At 39.5% G+C, this 19670-nt stretch overlaps 1 protein-coding gene across 1 annotated transcript in view; it reads right to left on the reverse strand.

Moving 5' to 3' along the window:
• slc2a9l2 (solute carrier family 2 member 9, like 2) overlaps positions 1–19670 on the reverse strand; it is a 124982-nt gene that overhangs the window by 4559 nt on the left and 100753 nt on the right. The window contains exon 12 of the mRNA XM_008291448.1: positions 16433–16560. Coding sequence (XP_008289670.1) covers positions 16433–16560 — 128 coding nt within the window. The remainder of the gene's footprint in view (positions 1–16432; positions 16561–19670) is intronic.

Raw genomic sequence — 19670 nt, forward strand, 5'->3', positions numbered from 1 at the left:
GCTCGTCTTCAGCAGAATGCTGTAACATCACAATCTGCCTAAACAATAGTTAAATGAGGTCAGCTGTTGCAATGTTGCTGAAAAACATTTGGTTACTGTGCTATGAAATCATGTCGTATTGTAGACATTCCAGCAGAATTCCAATTTGAGTAAAAAAAAAAAAAAAATTCGAAAAAAAACTAAATTAAAATCCACCCACCAGAAGGGATTGGGGCGATCTGGCTTTACTTTGGTTCGCTTTAATTCATTTATCTGAAAGAATAATTGGTCCTTTCAAAATGCTGATAAAATGCAAACAGAGCAAACTGCTGCTGCTGTTTAAAACAGAGACACTGGGATTGTCATGCAGCCCCACAGCATCATAATAGTGAGCACTGTCTGGGCAGAATGCAAAGATAATGACATCATTCAAATCTCCAAAGTGGGAGGTAATAAACCTCTTTATCAGTATGACTTCAATTTAAAAAATTCATGGTAGAAGCTTGGAGTTGAGGCTCGGGGTGACCTTCACCACCCTCAGCCACAAAACAACTGCAAAGCAACTAAGAAACTCATAAAGAAGAAACAAAACAAGCGCAAAATAATGCTAAATTACCATTTAGACACAAAATAACAAAGGAGAAAAGAACTACAAATACACTGAACAACCACAAAACAATGACAGAATGGTCATGAAGTGTGACTTACTTTACAAAGAGGCCCAACAGACACTACCACGACAGAAAACAACTGCAAAATGATGAAAACAACTACAAAAGACACAAAACGGCCACAGACTCACCTACATTTACTACTAAGCTTAAAAAACAAACAGAAAAACCCTTAAAACAAACTAATAGAAAGACAAACCATACAATCAAATAGGGACAAAAACTAACTTAGTGGCAAAACATGACCACAAAGACACAGAAAATGACAACATATAGCCACAACAAATGAACTACTTGGAGACACAAAACAGCGACATTATATTAAAAAAAACAAAAAAAAACAACAACTACAAAGACGCAAATCGACCAGAAACACACCGAAACTGGCAGCTAAACAACAAACAAAACGGATGACAAAAAAGTAACACTAATGAGCGAACTAGCGAACTACAAATACACCAAACAACTACAAAATAATGCAAAATGATCACAAAGTAAAAAAATAAAAAAAATAAAAAGGCTAGAATTACAAAGATGCACAAGAGACACGACTTCGACTGAAAACAACTGCAAAATGACAGAACATCACAAAGATACAAAAAGGCCACAAAAGACACAAAAAAAATTACACACCACAACAAAAGAACTACCTGGAGTCAGAATCATAAATTGAAAAAAACAAAGACACAAATTGCCCACAAATGCAGACGAACTGACAACTAAACAAAACAGATAGGGCAAAGGGCCTTTACATAAACACAAAACAAGTACAAAATGACTTAAAAGACACAAAAACAACCATCAAGTGACAAAAAAAAGACCACAAAATAAAGCAAAACAACTTCAATCTGATCACAAACGGCTATAAATAACTGTTGTATTGGTCTGGGTGTCTTGTTGTTTTGTAGGAGGGATTGTGAGCCTTATTGCATGACTGCGTTCACGGGCCTGTTGACTTATCTGTAGCTATGAACGCATTTTATTCATTGATAAAATATTCATATTCATCTCCCGTTCTAAAGGTGTCTACAGCCGGCACACAGAAGGCCCAGTGACGCCTCGGCGGTGGCCTGTCATGGAGGTAAAGGGATGTGACAGTGCAGCAGTGTGTCGCCTGCACGGGGGTCAGAGCGCGTTTCAGGTGCCAGTCAGGAACCAGTGAGTCACCGCTGCGATCTGGATGCCTGGTGTGCGCCTGCGAGTAAAGCGGGCCCAGCAAAAACACAACCAGCAAAACCAACGCTGCAATATTCGTGGCATCGGCCTGCTAAAAATAACCCTCTGTCACTTTCTCTCACACTCGTTCGCGGCTTCCTCGCCTCGGCCGGCCTTGTTCTCCGGCACTCTTCTCTTTGCCTTCATAAATCCATTTCTGCGGGTGGCGACGATTGGTTTTTGCGGTGCGACTCTATTATCTGTCTAATTAAATGTTCAGCTCTACATCTGATTGTCCTTCCATTTACTGACATCCACCGTCAACAATCTCATTGAATGAAGAAGCTATCTATTTTATCATTACATCTCGTGTCTCCTCCCTCAGCCTTACTGCCATGTATGCATACACATGCTCACTTGTTTCAGTCGGCATTAGAGGCTGAGGTGTGCGTAACTGTGCGATCCCCAATATCATCTGACAACTCTCTAGATGAGGATTCATATTCTGATGTAGATCAGACACCTTCCTGACTACACAGCAGGCCTCCTCTGATCACTCCGACAGCTTTTAAGATTACATACTATACACACCTTATGTCTCTCTGACATGCTAAGAAAAGCAGAGCTCAACACATTTACATCAATGACATCTATGAAACTATTTTTTTAACCCTCGGCAGCAGCTCTGTCTGATCTTCAGAATAGATGGTAATTATGCACAAGCAAACGCTATGAAGATGATAGTGGGGAAAAAGTCTCATAACACTTGAAAAAGACCCAAAAAATTCATATTTTGGTAACACGAATGAGCACAAACCATTAGTTTATGTTTGAATGGATTTGTCTCATATCTGAATCAGTTGACCTTAAATAACCGTGTTGTTCAATTAGATAGCTGCCGTTTAGCAGGTATGCATTCTTTTCAGTCACTTTCATCCATTACTCAACAAACTAAGTTAAAAACAGTATGAACCCAAGCACATTTGTAAGTGTAAAAATCCCAAACTTTAGGACTTACACATGAAGGCAGTCAAAAAAAAAAAACACACACACACAGTGCAGACATGGAGCAGGTAGAACGGCAAAAACATGACATAGGAAAAAAATTACAATACAGAAAACAGGCAAGGCTTAATAGAGCCAAGGCTGAGGCACAAAATGCAAGAGAAAAAGGCAAAGTATCCAGGAAAAACACAAAGACTGTAAGAAATAGCTAGACTGCATTGACGGTCTGGCAACTGGCAAAGTAAAAGACACTCGAGGAAATGTTGGGGTAAGAAGAAGCACTTGAAACTAATGAGGGCAGAGCAGGAAGAAAAGAAGGTGGGAAAAAAAACCCAGCAAGACAAGAAGCAACAGTGACACACAAGTAAATGAACAAAGAATAACGACATGAGTTCATAACAAAATCCAAAACCATGACACAAGTATGCTCAGGGATGTTGGTGTGTATTCTAAACTAACGTCATGTCCAGTCTTTTGTATATAATAATTTTCAGGCATGGTGGCTCTGGTCCAGGATCAAATATCTCAGCGACTCAAATTATTCACTGATCTTTGTGGTACAATGTGAAATATCTTCATTACTGTATGATGGATCACTTAAAAGTTTTCCCAGCGGTCCCAGAGGATAAGTTGTAATCTCTCTTTGGTGACCTTTTAACTTCTCTTCTAACCTCTTTGTTAGATAAAAAATATAAAATAACCTGCAAAACTAATCACTATCCTTTAAGCCTCAGCTGTACTTTGGATTGATGTGTGCCACACTGGTAGCATGCTGACAGGATCGACTAAGATGGGGAACACAGATGCCATTTTTTTCCTGATGAAGATTTCAGCAGCATTTGACATGCTGACCATTCCTAACAACAATGCTAAAAAAATGTCCACAATCTTAAAATCTTTTGAAATTGTTTCTTCCTTTCCCCTTTTGACAGCCCCATGGCAGCTATTATTGACTGACAGTGCAGCTGGACAGAATTCGGCACGTATGTGTTTCCATCAGATACAAACAGCACAGGATGTGTTCAGCAGATCATTGTTTGACAGCCCAAGCAGTGTTCACTTCTCAGTACAATATATACACAAAAAACTGCTTGAGAGTGGAAGTAAAGGAATATGTTGCCCTGGGTGATTTGATCTGGACTCTTGTTGTGCTTTTGATTTCATTCCTAAAATCGATACGACTAAAGCAAAACGGAAAAGAAGAGAAACAACTTCCTCCTCTAAGAAACCACCATCTGAAGGTTTGATATGCCCTTTTCAGCTATTTTAGTTATCAGTTCACTCTTTGCCTCCAACACATGACACTCTGGTGCAGCTGACTGAAGGGACAAAATTAGTTTTATCTGGAGGGGCTGCAGTGAAAAACAGGCAGCAAACATTTGACGGAAGGTCAAAACATTGTCACCACAACGTCCACCGAGCCTCCAGCAAAGCTTCACTCTGATCTCAAACTTCTGCGCTGACTTTTGTCCAACTCTCTCTGTTTCCTCATCACCTCAACATGTCCTCCAAGTTACAGTAAGAGAAGAAATAATGCATTGTAATAAAAAATAAAGGTGACAGCTGCAGTTAACACGTCATTTTTCTGTTTGTACTGTGAAAGGTGTTGATCTAAAGCCACAAGTTCTGAGAGAAAGTAAAGTGTATTCACGCAAGACACACATGTTCAGTACTGTTTTCTAGTTCTGCGTGGAAGCCTTGTCTTCTAGCCAATGCTGAAACCTTTGATTAAACTTGACTAACCGTAGCTGTAGCTTGAGAATGCAATCAATAGCGTTTACTGCGTTGGTAGCATTTTACACAGCATATGTCGGACACAGCAGTGATTTAACGGCACAAGCTGTAAACTCTATATGCACTTGTGGCTGAACAGTAATGAGACACCCCATAAAGTCAAGCATGTAATGGAGATGAACTGTAGTGCGAGTTAATTTGCATTTCACGTGTAGCTCCGTAGCATTAGGTTTTATTGTTGCAAACAGCGCAGTGACATGTTAATGAGTTTCTGAATCGTTGCTCCGGTTTTCAGAAATTCACAAGGTTATGTGTGAAACACCCGGCGCTCACGTCAACCGAGCTCATTCTCAGCAGAGTGTGACTATAAGCGAATACTGTTTGCGAGAAGTCCCAATGAAAGCCTGCAGCTAAATGCCTGCAATCAACTGCATTAAGTCGAGGTCAGACCCTGAGTTGCGCTGTTGCGATGCTCGCATGAAGAGCATGAAGGAGTGTTTGAAAAAAGATGTAGATTTAATTCCAGAAGTATGGATCATTTCAGAGAAGAATAATTATGAGATGGCTCTTATATTTAACATCACCAACACACCTACTTAAAGCTGTAAATCTGCATGCATGATAAGCTTAATATTTATCGCTCATAAAGACTGTGTATTTACAAAGCATGCACATGTAAAGATTCACCACAATTACCTGACCTCTCTCTACGACCTGTGAAGTATCAGTTTTGATGTTTGTCTGCATTCAATTTAATGTTTTCCTGGGAGTATTCCAGTTAAAATAGCTTTTCGACAAAACAATCTATTCCAGGTAAGTTGGAATTTTAATACTGCATGCAATAAAGAACGCTTTAATTTGAAGTCAATTATTTGCAAACTTTTTATGTTCACTCAATCATAACATTAATAATGTGAAAATATTTCCTATTTCCTAGAGTATACTGATGTTTTATGCAAAACGATCGTTATGCCCTAGACTGTGAAATTACTACTTATTACTCCAATAAAACCTCTCCAAAAGCCTTAAGCTAAACTTCTCATCCTGCCGCAGGTGTTTTCTATGTAAAGTAAATTGTTGTTTGAAAACAATACAAGCAAGAAGAAGTGAGGAAGTGCACGGAAAAGTTGAGCAAGCAGGAGGTTTAAGAGGGTATGAACTTCAGCCAACATATCTTTATTTTTTTTTCACCTCACCAAGATTGAAATGTCAAATGCCATTAGGATCTAATGAGGGACAAGTGGGACATTATGACCGAGGGCAAAGTTCTGTCTCTATAAAAAGCAGGGCAGAACTATGTCCTCGGCACAGAGGGCAATTATAAGGCAGACAGTAGAACTTTACTTCTCTCATACTCGGAAACTGAATACGCAATTCTTAAACAATTGCCAAGTAAGTATTAAAGTAACACTTTTAGTCTGAATGCTGTTTTCTTAAAATAGCATCTCTTTATAAGAGTTTCTTAGCAACTAGGGATGCACAAAGATACCGGCATCATCGCTGTTATGGGCCGATAAAGGCTTTAAAATGTTCAGATATTGGCAGTGGTTCAAAATTAATTGGCACTGACTAGCAAATAGTGCCTGTCAGGATAAAAGTTTACAGTTTTGTTTTAAATGTTACATAAAAATTAATATGGCAGATTTTCTGTATACGTTGAAGTCGTGTTCTCTCATTGCCTGGTGTTCATTTGAGGAGCATTATATTTTATTTCCTCCCAGAGTGCCATCACATCAAGAGCACCCAAAATAACATCCACTACAGTAGATGCTCTGTGCAATGAGGTGGAAAACAAATATGTGCATATATCAGTACTGATATCAGCAATTAACCAAAATGAACTATAAGTATTGTCATGTTGGATATCAGCAACAATCCAATAACATGCATCCCTATTGCCAAGCCCACTGTGACAAGTCCTGAAGGTCACTATGTTGGACTGTTCTAGCATAGAAATGCCTTTTTGACTCACATATAACACTGATGTTCTGGAAATTATGGGTTGCTGTATTTTGAGGACAGGACAAGTACATGTTCACAACATCAGAAATTCCTTTTGCATGCAGAGTATTGGTGTGAGCTTCCATGACCCCGAAGGGATAAAGTGTTGCTTTGTAACTTGTACTGCTCAAGTGTGAGATTCAGTGGCCACAAAAATCATTTGAACTGTCAGCAAACTTTCTTGAGGTCCATAAACGTATTTTATAAAATGTTAGATAAAGTAATATTTGATCGACAGAGAAACATATATAGCACAACTCTAAACAGATGTTTTCAAGGAAAATAAAAGGTCAGGTTGTCACTTGAGAAAGCGTAAACATGACCCTCTAAATGACAAGTTCTGACTGTCAAAATTACCAGAACACGTCCATCATTGTTGTGATGAACTCCCCCTGTGGTTACTCTGTTGGGGAAACCTGTGTGAACTAACAGATTTTATACATCCACCATAAGTGACCTTGGAAGTGGTTAGTTATAGGCCTCTAAAAAAAATGGCAAAGACAAGGGAAATAAGATTAGAGAAAATGTCAAGCATTGTTAGCTTACACAGAGACGGGCACTTTGTTGATCAGATTGTTAAAAAAAAAAAATCCAATCTCTGACCAGCCATAGTTTAGGTATTTCATAAAGGACTCGGAACTGAAAACAAAAATGGTAGCGCCAGAAATACCAGCAGTAGACGGGACAATGTAAAATCAAAAGCAGTCAGTGAGAATTACTTCATACAACTCTGTTCAAAGATCGCTTAAAATTGGAACAGCGGGAGGGAGAGTGATACAGTGAAAACTAACTCAAAGAATAAATGATTAAACTTGCAAATGAACATGCACAGAAAGACAGCAAGTTTTGGAGATGTGTGTTAAGGATTCTATCTTCTAAACGTGGAGATGGGAACATGAAAGACTGGGACAGTTTTTCTTGCAGCGATGTGGGTGAATTTGTTGTTTGAGTTCTGGGTGTAAACTCAAAGCAGCTGAACTGAAACATGGAGAAAGTTTTCACCAACTATTACATAAAGTGTCTCAATTCATGGACTTAGCCAAACATTTCTGAATGCTAAAAGATGGCAAACTGAAAACGAATTTAAAGATGCTATCAGGTACCCGAATCATTTTTTGTCTTAATTTTTTATAGCTATTAATTTATTCTGTAAAGTCCAACAACTTCATACATGGATTGCTTCAGAAATGGTGACAAAACACCCACAAATAAAATAGCATATGACAAATTTACCAGCATTTTCAACCCACATGATACCAGTTTATACACAAGGTCGTGGAGGGGGGAAAAAAACCCACCAGCAACAGCAAACAGACAGCTAATCTGTAGATCACATGTTTGATTTAAAGCCCACTCTCTAAACTACATCATCTGTGACCTTGGTGTGTTCGAAAGAGGCTGAAAGGGAAACAACACAAAAGACACAGCAAAGGATGAAGACACGGACGGACACGTCTATATTTATGGTTGTTCGAAAATGTAAAAGAGGTCAAAGGAGCAACAGATGAAGTTATAGCTACTCAATGAAAGTCCTGGAGAGAAAGATGTGCTGCAGGAGGAGGGCTTGAAACAATCAGGAGCACAGAGTTGGCGGACAAGTACTTGGGCAGTAAAATGAGGATGCGCATGCCTTCGATGAGACCATTTCAAACTAAAATGTCATGTCGTCCTCTTTCCAATTCAATAACAGCCTCTCCGCTTATCTGCGGTAGCACTCGGTTTATGAATAGATGGAGCCGACGCGTTCTGTAGGTCAAGGTATGCATAAAATAGCCACATTCAGCGCATGAAAGAATGATCCATCTGATGGTTCGGTTATCGGATCACCTTTGAATGCACACGGCCCACATTCCTCGTTTTCACATTGAGATCGATGTGAAAGATTAAACATGCAGCGATAAAACAGATCAATGAGATATGATTAATGTAGCTTCAAAGTACATCGCAGGCAGCTGGATGTAACCCGGCCAGTTGTGATGAAGATCATACCGACTCGGGGGCACTTGTCAAGACATTAAAGATCGCTACAGAAGATCAGAGAAAGAAAGAAGACAGCACCGGAGAGGCAGCAAATTCAAGAATACAGACTGTGATGCGCTTTGTTTTTCCCCCCGACCAACGCCCAATAAAATCCTTGAGTAATGAACGAATAATCAGGCACGTTTTCTTTTCTGCTCATTTTCTCTGCAGACCAGAAAATTCCTTCAGGCTCTTTTGTTGCTAGTAATCCCCTTAGTTTGCATTCGCACAAAATCACACATTTACTCCTTGTCAACACCAGCTCACTGAGAGGAATGTTTGTTTTAGCTCCTCCCGTGAAGTTAATGAGCAAAGTCCCTTGATATGTCTTGGGAGTGTTTGACAAAGTAAGTCGACTTGGAACATGTGCAAGAAAAAAAAGGATTTTATCAACGGTAGCGTATTGAAAGGCACATGAAGAAACTAAGGAAACTGCGCTGCGGTATAAAAGACCTAACATACAGAAATTATTCATTCCATATCTTTCCTTTGATTGTGAAACAAAAGAGAGCTCTACATCTAAATCTATGGTTTGCAGTCTTCTGAGAAAACACAGCTCTGGTCGGCTCATTCTGTCTGCGCTTTCTCTGCCTTAAATTAAGACAACTGGGAACACTGGACTTCACATTTCTGTCTTAAGTATAGGAAGCGAAACAGAAAGATTAAAACAAACTTTACTTGTTTTTTTATAGCTCCACACATCCAGAGGTTGCTTCTTGCCAGCATAAGACATGCAGTTCTTAAACACTTTACGCGTTTATCCGATAAGATTTCCAGACAGCTTACAGACTCACGGAGTTTCTTTTAAATCTGTCACACTTTTTAATTTAGCAACAACACATATGAACCCCCAGATAAGGAGGGAAAATACGATCCAAAAACAATAACTTCTAAAAACACCAGTGTGCTAGCTTATATCATCCACCCTGATGAGCAGGTTAAGAGTGTGGAGCAGCACACACCTCCTGTCATTGCACATGCCTCGAATCTCAGGAGCCACAAACCTGCCCTGGAAGAATATTCTGAAATCCTCAGCCAGGTTTGGCAGATAGACTGTACGCCGCTCTGTGTGGCAGAGAACAATGCACTAGCATATGGGTGGATGCTGGATGTCCCCTCTCCCCCTCCAAGCTTCACGTCCCGCACCACAGCCAGATTACACTTTGTAATTGTGCTGGAAGTGGTCCAGCTCCTGTTGAGAAACCTGTGGCCACTTTCACAGTGCAGGATGTTTTGTATTCGAAGCACACAGAGGAATTTAACATTCTCACTCAGCCTCCCGAAGGCCTGAGCGATGACAGGATACATGTTTGAAATTGGTGTAATGACAGACAAACGATTCCATATTTGCACTGTTGCTCACTGATTGTCCTTCATTCAGAGTCATTTTGAGACAAAACCCAAAAGAATTCAGTGTTGTTAAGAAGACCTCTGCTAATGCATCGGCCTTGCCCAGAAATATACAGACCATCTCAGTTCCACCAGCTTGTCTCAGTATTGTCCAAAGTGTGTCTGCAAGCCAAGGCTGCTTTGGTATTGAAGGTGATGAGTTCAGTTTATCTGTGTGCGTCAGTAGAGCTGACAGCGCTCCACTGATCTCTATTAGGTGGAAGTGTGCCGTCAACAAAAATATAAACACAGCATGCGGATGGTCTTCTTTTAGTCCTATGGAAAAACTTTAAAAATGCTATTATGGTGAGTAAAGGATAACAACTGTGCACCAAAAGTTTTTGAGCTGCTTAACTTGTGACAAATTCTTTGTGTAAATCCACATCTGAGTTGTGTAGCTTTAAAGGATGATCAGACAGTGTGACCAGAGCAAAGACACTCCTTCAACCAGTGACTGTAAAATACCTCCTTAAAATGCAGCTTTATTCGATTTACACGATGCCACAGATGACAAGAGAAAGAACAGGCTGTTGGCATGTTAGTTAAGTGAGTGTTCACGACTCCACCATTTGTCGTCTAAGAGATCCCTTCAGACGGCTTGGTACAGCAGACAATCTGCAACATGATGCTCTTCATGGACATGTCCAACGTTGTGATCCTGCCCCCATAATATCCGCCAACTTCACTGAGCGGGACAACATCCACAAGTAGCATCAACAACATCACTGACTCTGTGTCACCGATGTCTCACTTTGGATCTCTAGTCTATAACCCCACTCTCCTTCTGCCCATATTATGCATATGTATTTGTTTCATGATGCTCATTTTGTTGTACAGACGTCGTGTGTTGGAACAAAAAGAACGTTCCCTCTGTTAAAACCAGAGGAAAGAATTTCATTAAATATTACAGTTGTACCTCGATAATCCGACACTAAATATAAAACCTTCTTTTATGTCAGATAGCAAGGCTGTCGGATTGTCAAGACGGAGGTCGAGATACAAGGAGGATTTGATGCTTGAAGGGTCATTTGTTGTTAATATTTATTGTTTATAGTTGTTATAATAACTAGTGTCTTGTTAGAACACTGTGCATCGCTGGATTTCACACCTAATTGACCGTTGCACTTGTGCAGGTTCCGGCCACTTCCACCCTGGGGGAGCGCTCCGACGGGGTGGAAGTGACCGGAACACACAGACAGTACTTGGCTGCTGATGTCAGTTTAGGACAGTGGTCACAGTTCTGTTTCCACCATCGGGGGAGTGGCGGACACGCTCCACAGTTACCATCCGTGTTTACTTCTGCAAGCGCTGAGCGCGCTCGCTGTGTGTGACGTCGCTGTTTCCTCTTCTGCGCATGTGGAACACTTTTGGCTCGTATAAAGTTCACACAGTAGATCACATACAAGTCATATTTAATTGGAAATTTGAAGGAAAAAAAAAAAATCGGATTTCATAAAAAAATCCAAACTGAGCATTAAGTCCTGCAGTCTGCACGTAGTCTATCTGTCGGATTGTTCAGTCACATAATACGTCATTGTCCTACGTCGTGACATAAAATGTCATGTCAGAGTCAGAATCCAAGGCTGTCGGTATGTTAAGGCTGTTGGATTCACTTTGTTTTTCCTCAACCCCTGTCTGACAGCAAGGTTTTCAGATTGTTAAAGATCGGATTATCAAGTCACGACTGTACATGCTGCTTCTAAAATGTTGCTCTGTATGAATTGAATTCTGAGTGTTGTTGCTGTATTCTCAGTGTTCATGGTCCAGTATTAATAAGGCTGAGCTTATTTCCTATCGTTGACTCACCCGCCGGTTTGTGGAGGATGCTGGTTCGGCTTATAGCTGTAAAAGAGTAAATGTCCACATGGGTCACAGATCCTATTCTACACAGGGCACTGCTACATCACAGGCCTCGTTAAAGGGGATGTCAGTCCAGGACATTTGACTCTTCAGACTCAGAGCAGATTACTGAGGGTATCTAATCTCTTTTGGGTCGTCTGTCTGGACAGTTTTCTTCAGAGTGAAGCAGCACAGCTGCCGTCTCTATCTTTACAAACACTGAATGAGCTTGGAAATAGAACATTTCCACGAAGCAGAGTTTGGCAGACTCTAAATGTTTTGTTATACTGTGCTGTGAAATCATAAGATTACAGGGCTGTAATGAATAAACTAGAAAGTGTTATATGTGTAGAGCAAATGGAAAAACTGTGCACAACATCTCACTATCAGTTTCAGAACCACACAATATGGAATATGGCAACAACTGCAGTACTACTTTAACAATAATATACAAATGTACTTCCATCACAGTCCTCTGCTGCATCTGTTGTGACACAAGTTTGTGTTTTCGCTTGTTATCCCAGTCAATGCTAAGTAGACCGGCACTGAATTATTTAATTCCCTGATGAATATTTCTCAATGCCTGACACCTTAGAATAGGACGAAAATGTAATTCTTTTTATTCATTTTTATGTATTTATTTTATTTTATCTTAAATATTTATTGCAGTCCAGCCGGACTGGCGCACATCAGGGGATGACATGTCGTGTATATTACTGCTTCTTTGGACCTTCTCTGCTTCCTCTGCTACATCGTGAAATTTATCTCACTGTTAAGTATGTAGTTTACCACCCTGCATATTTATTTTTTTTTATTTGTAGTTAGTGGCTACAAACAGATATTATACACAGGTTATTGTGTTGTAAAAATGTTATATGTGTAGTTTCCGGCACACAATGATCCGATGTGTCTGAGACTACTATTTAAGTCATATTTTCAAGGTCATTTGAGGAGATTGTTAATGGCGTTACCCATATATGCACATGTTTTTTCCACTCAATTGCAGATAATACAATAATTAACACATAATAACAACAACAACCACAACAATAATAATAATAATAATAATAATAATAATAATAATAACAATAATAATAATAATTTATCATGACTTATTAGTTTTACAGAAATAAATCTGGTTTTATTATTTTACCGGCTGATAGAGATGACATGCCGATACTACTTTGCATCAATAACTATTCCAGTAATTTTGTTACTTGGTGATTTTTTTCAGCGCAACATAAACTAACACTTCAAACTCAACGTGAAACTCAACAAAGCACAGCCAATCGATCAAGTGACCAAAACAGGGACAAAGCAATAAACCAAACACCACCAAAAACAGTTCTAAAATGGACAAACACAATGTTCTTGTAGAAAGATGCTTCAGTAAGGCGTTTGTAAAATTAAAAAAAGAAAAAAAAAAAGAAAGAAAGAAAAGAAAAGAAAAGAAAACACTCAAGAACAAAAAAGTGAAAGTGGATGAAAGGAAAAAAAAAAAACAGGCTATGAGAGCAATGAAAGAGAGGGACACATATGGAGAGAGAGGAAGAGAAATGGAGGAGGTGAAATGAGAGGAGGCAGTGATGTGGAGCTGCCTGGAGCAACATGCAATTTTTAAGAGGACCCTGTTGTTTCCAGGAAAACATTCCAGAACCAGTCACTAATAGGCTCTTCTGTATTCAACTGTTGTAATTGCTTATTGTTCCACTCTTAAGAAGCACATGCATCATCCCAAAAGAGGAGACTTCTTGGGTCCCATATGAAATAATGCAAAGATAATCATAACTCATAATAAACAGTAATTAAGGGACTGTGACTATTCTTTTGTCAGCAAGTTAAGGCCAGAAATGTGCATTAAAGAGTCTGGCCCCACATCCCCTATTCGCCTTTGTACACTACTTTGCATTGCTCAGTGTATTTTCTTATAAAAGGTTGGGGTAGTGGTGGCTCAGCGTTTAAGGCTTTGGGATATTAATCAGAAGGTCAGGGGTTAAAGTCCACTGTGGACCCTTGAACAAGGCCGCTAACCCTGTTTGCTCCTGGCAGCGTGGCTGACCCTGTGCTCTGACCACAGCTTCCTAACGAGCTGGGATATCTAAAAAGCTGCATTTTGTTGTACTCTGTGAAATGACAATAAAGTAGAATCTTGTCTTGTAGCAGATTGTCTTGAAAAGCAAACATCAAGACAGTGAGATGTTAAGTCTATATTCAAATCTGAACAGCTCCACTGGTCTCATGTAACCCCTGAAGCCTGAAGATGTTTCTTTTAAAACTTGTGTAAAAACCTAAATTTAATCAAAAATAGCTGCAGAACTATAAGGCCATAATGAACAACATTGGGCACTTGGGATCATTTTGAAATACATCAAGTTTCCCTGTTTCTGCAGCTTAAGTAAGATCCAACAATTTCTAAATTACACAGTAATAACCAGCCTTGGCCTGGTCTAAAACTTCTCAAATGAACTTCTAAATGGTTATAACGCCCATTGTAATCATAGTATTACTACACAGCCTCACTACTGAGTGTGCAAGGCTCAGAAACCTTCTCAAGAGGAAGGCTGGCTGTGCTTTAACAGCAGACAAGACCTGGCTGCAGTGCAGGGACGTTGGAAAGCTCAGTCAGTCACCATCATGTTCTACAGCTACAAATACACCTCCCATACAGCTCTGAAATAGCATCTGCGTCTGTGGCTATACAGTCATCACTCCTGTCATGTCTCACATTTCACCCGTAACACCTTGTTAACAAATGGCCAGCAGTGAAAGCAGCATGTCAGCAGCGCAGCAGCAGCAGTTAATGTCCACACTGGATGTGTTCGGCCGCAGCACTGCTGGACGAGCAGAGGCATTCCAACAGAGCTCACAGTTAACACCGAATCAATCTGTGGACAAGGGGCCACGCTAACATTAGGGAAATCAGGCCATGATGTGACAACTGCATTGAATGATGATGAAAGAGAGGACGACAAAACTCATCTGAAACCTGATTAGTGGAGATTAAGGTTGTGATTTAAGGTGTAATCCAAAAAGTTAAAGAACTCCAAGACAAGTGTTTAAAAAATACGTGCAAAATCAAAGCAACAATAGCAGAAATATCTTCCAAATACACTGCATCCTACATTTTACATAATAAAGTTTAGCATTATCTTTGTAATGTAATGTGTGAAATGGGTCAAGTTCCCTTTTATTGTAGCCTCTACTGCCATCATCTTCAGAATCTGAATTAGTTTAATTGTAACACTGGTTTTCACACATGTGGAAATTGACTTGATGTGTTGGTGCATAGCAGTAAACACTGACGGGTTATTGACGGATAACAGATTTGAATAAAACAAAGTGTCAGAGGTCAAATAAAAAGCAAGTGTAACAAAGTTCTGGGGATGTGCAGCCTTGCTGATGAGGCCAGCTGCCATTGGGAGTTACACGGTTATGAAATGAAAATCTCACACGCTGTCACACTAACAAGGGAAATAAAAAGTGTCTTGTAGTCGTAGTAGAGTAATAAAAGTGAATTCCTGGTGGAACACCATGTGCGGCTTTGCTGCTTTGCTTCACTGCTGTGTCAGCTGAGGCGATAATCACAGCAGCTTTTAGTGAAGGAAGTTTTCATTTCTGGGCCTCACATAGTTTAGGTCCGACTTTAAAGGTCCCATACGGTGAAAATCTATTTTTATTCTGGTTTGCGGTTGTTAGAAACTAAGAAAAATAAAAGCTCTACAGATATAAAGATGTTTACGTCTGCCATTGCTAAAACTCTTCCACATCTAGTTAGTCTCCGAGCTTTGCAAGCGCGTAAGAATTTGAGCCAGGTGCTACATAACACCGAAGTAATCTACAGTCGCCTAGCTCAAACTGACAGCTCACAAAGCAGCAGCTCATCAGTTTTTCAAGCAAAATATCGTGTTTGGAAAAGCCATAAAACCAGGGGTTATCGTGAAATGAACTATCTGAGGGAACATGTGAGACTTTGATTATTTTGCAGAAAAAAGGAACAATATGGCAACTTTAAAGTATTCTACTTCAATGTGAGTACACCTTACAACAATCAGAAAAGTTCCATGCAATACAATATTTTATTGTTCTGTTTCTTTTACCCTTATGCTAAGTATGATTCAGTGAAGAATATGTGTGAGAACCTGTTCGTATAATGCAGTGCTGATACTCTAAAAGGAACAAAACATGTAATGCATGTTCGGATGCATCGTTGAGTTAAAACTGTCATTGAAGAATGCGTTTTAAATTAGCAGGAGCCACTGAACACTCCAAGGGAAGCTATCAGGGCTCAGCAGTTGCATCTAATTGGGATATTAAATGCATAAATAAGTGTGTTGATTAATGAAAGTCCAGAGAGGAGGCAGAGGTGCAGGGGCAAAGTACGCAACACAAGCTCTTGACAACATGGTGTGGCAGTCGGCCACTGCAGGGATTAATGAGGAGCCGACAACTCTAATGGGCTGCCAAGGTGGAAGTGACAAACACAGTTGAGGGTTAGTTTGGTTTCACTGACAATCTGTGTGTGACGCTTTTAGATCAGTGTCACTTGTCTATTTTGAGGTGTCTCTTCCTAAATCTGAGCTGAATGAGCTCCAAAACCTGACCCCAATCAACACACTGATGCATTTAGTGAAATAACTCACTTGAATGAATGGAAACAGGAGGCCCACGGTGAAGTTGGACAGCCAGTTTACGGTGCCAGCAATCATGAAGGCAGCGGGTCTGTTGGACTGTTCAAACAGCTCCCCGGTCAGGACAAAGGGGATGCCGCCTTACGGAGGAAAGACAAGAAAGATGCATTAGTTAGGACAAAACGCTGACTCCAGCTAACGGAAACAAATAGCTTTAACCTCAAAAGCATTCTGTGCTTACAAACCACATTAACTGGAATGAGACTTGTTCATTGTTCGGACAACAACAATGAACACACAGCATTAAAATAAATGATACTGCCTTTGCTCTTGTTTTTCTGGCCTCTTACCCATTAGCGTAATGAATTGTTTACTGTGTGTTTAAGCACAAGTCTGACACAAAACCAGCACACATGCCATCCTGCTGTTCACCTCCCACAACACATAATCCCCCCCCTTTTTTTTTTCACTCATTACCATTTCATGGTCACTCTGAAGATAGCATCAACAATTTATCATATCTTGGTTATGTCCATCTGAGTTAGACCCGCAGAATGAACCTAATACATAATGACAACATTAAACATGTATTTTAACCCTTAAGCTGAATGACTGTGTTTCAGTAAGTGATGAAACATGATCATGGCTAAGTCATTTTGTTATGACAACTTCTTTTTAAAAGTCAGGACTTTCTCTGTCCTGCAGAACAGCGTCCAGCATTTGGAAACCTTCAAGATCAGATGTTGGATTAGATGTTCTGAATGTCAAAGAAGATTGAATTTGAAACACATGGCACACAAATCTCAAAAGTAAAAAGAGGAAATTCATCCTGACGGGAGGCAAACTCAGAAGAGAGAAGGAGAGGAGAGGAACAAAGCAACACGTCATAGTCTTAATTTAGGATGAATTTAAAGAGAAAATGCTGCTTCACGAAATCAGCATCACTTAGCTGTATAATAACTTCAATAAACAAAAGATTTGTCTAGACAATGTCATTTTCCAGGTTATTTTGTTTGATTTGGAGTGCCAAAAAGCATTGAACGCTACAGTAGGAGAGTAAACTGTTGTTGTGAATATGGAGTTTCATATTCAAGATTCAAAATCAACCAGTACTAAAACACTCCAGCTATGGGCTCATAATCAATTCAGAGGAAACAAAAAAAAAAAAAGTATTATATGCAGCATCAAATTCTAGCAATTTCTATTGGAGCAACACAGTTTTGAAGAAAAACAAACAAAGGAAGACACATTGGAGTTTGGAACAAATGTGGAGGGAAATTTTAAGATATTTCTGAGATCTTGGGGGCATTACAGTTCAATCAAGAGATGTGTTTAGTGAGTGCACGTTTTTTGCATCAGGAGTTTACTGCCTTTGTTCATTAAAATAGAAAAAATGCACCTTTTGTTTTGCAATATAAAAAACAATTAGCAAAAAAAAAAAAAAGAAAAGAGACTGAAACTTCTTCTTACAGTGCATTTTTTAAAAAAAATCTTTTGCTAATTGTACACTGTAAACTTGTTTAATGGGGGTAAATAACACATCGTTGGTGTGTTTATAGAGAAATGAAAACTGAAATACAGACAAAAGACCATTCCTGCAGCAGGCACAAGGGACATTAGGTTAGAGCATAATAGGCAACCGGAGTCCCCTCTTCTGAAGAAAAAGTCCGACCATGCTGTTTTATCACTTCAGTTGTTTCTCAGAAAGAAATACACAATTTTCCTAAACACACACGACACATACATGGAATCTGCAAACATCACCACCCCTCGAATGCAAAAAAAACAATGCCACGTTGAAAAGACAATGGGCAGTGACACCCTTCAGGCATTCCTGCTTCAGAGATTATGCAAGAAAAAGCAGCTGTAATAACATAACACCTTCGCCAGGAGTGAGACTCAGGGCAGATTAATGTGGCAGAAAAGGTAAAGACTAAGGGCCCAAGGTATAATGTATGTTTTGCTTGAATATATGGCGACATTTCAAAGTTCAATGAATTCACACATGAATGATGATATTTTAGAAACATCGCTGTACACAAACAACAAGACAAAGTGATGGACGAGAGGCACAAACATTGTTATTCACAGAGCAGACACACTCTATTGTGTTATTATAAGTTATGTCTTATCTGGACTACTTGGTTATCTGGCTGTTTTTTTAAATAAGCTGCAGCCTGACAGAGTATTGGTATCGGGGTGCAGATAGTGTTCTGTGGAGGGCAAAGCATGCTGTCAAATGGTGCAAACAATTTTGGGAATTTTCTCACAGTTGAGGTCATAACTTCATTGTTATTGGTAGGACTTGAGACATTAGCTCTGCTGCATTATGTGCTGTAAATGTGGCTGTAGACTGTCTTATACCACCTGGAATACCAACAAAAACATGAAATGAGGGAACAGAATCTCAAAGTGTATGCCTGGAAATATGTGGATTTAGCATTTAATCCTCACAGCAGGTAATTGCTTCCGAGAAAGACAGTTAATGAGCTGCAAACCACAGGGGCATTTCCATTTTCAGCTGAATAAAGGGAGGTATGGCTCACATTAGCTCTAAGCATCCTCTTAGATTTAATTGCTTGCAATAACAAACGTTCCCATTATTTGAACAAGATGCTGTTTAACAAACATGACCAAATCATAAAAGTGACTGTGTGTTTAAGCAGGCTGAGTTGACTTGCACACAGAGCAGTCAAATAGCTGCAAAACTGGGCATTAAAGCATCTATCTGCCTACCAATCAATCAATCAATCAATCAATCAATCAATCAATCAATCAATCAATCAATCAATCAATCAATCAATCAATCAATCACAACAATAGTGAGTACACCCCTGTGCAATATCATTTTAATGTCAAATAAATCAAAAATGACATCACCTGTCAATAACTGTTAACAATACATTGTATTTCTTCTCATGAACAATCAAAAAATGATACTTTAGAAAGACTATATCGACAATTCAGGCCCAAAACTAGAAGCTCAGCGCAACCAGAGTGAACACAGCTGTGACCACACGTTAGGAAACTAAAGTGAGCATTAAATTGTGATTCCACTGAGCCTAACTGTAGGATCATGGTTATAAAATGACCTGTGAACACCAGAATCTTTTCTGTTCTGTGTCTGTCTGAATGTCTGCATTGTGGCTCCACATAAGAAGAGTTTCCAAAATCTGTTTTTGAGACTTCACCAAGATGGAAAAGGTCACAGGAAGATCAGTAACGAACTGAAAATCAGTGCAGCAGTAAA

The sequence above is a fragment of the Stegastes partitus genome, unplaced genomic scaffold, assembly GCF_000690725.1.
Source record: "Stegastes partitus isolate 25-593 unplaced genomic scaffold, Stegastes_partitus-1.0.2 Scaffold743, whole genome shotgun sequence".
NCBI lineage: Eukaryota > Metazoa > Chordata > Actinopteri > Pomacentridae > Stegastes > Stegastes partitus.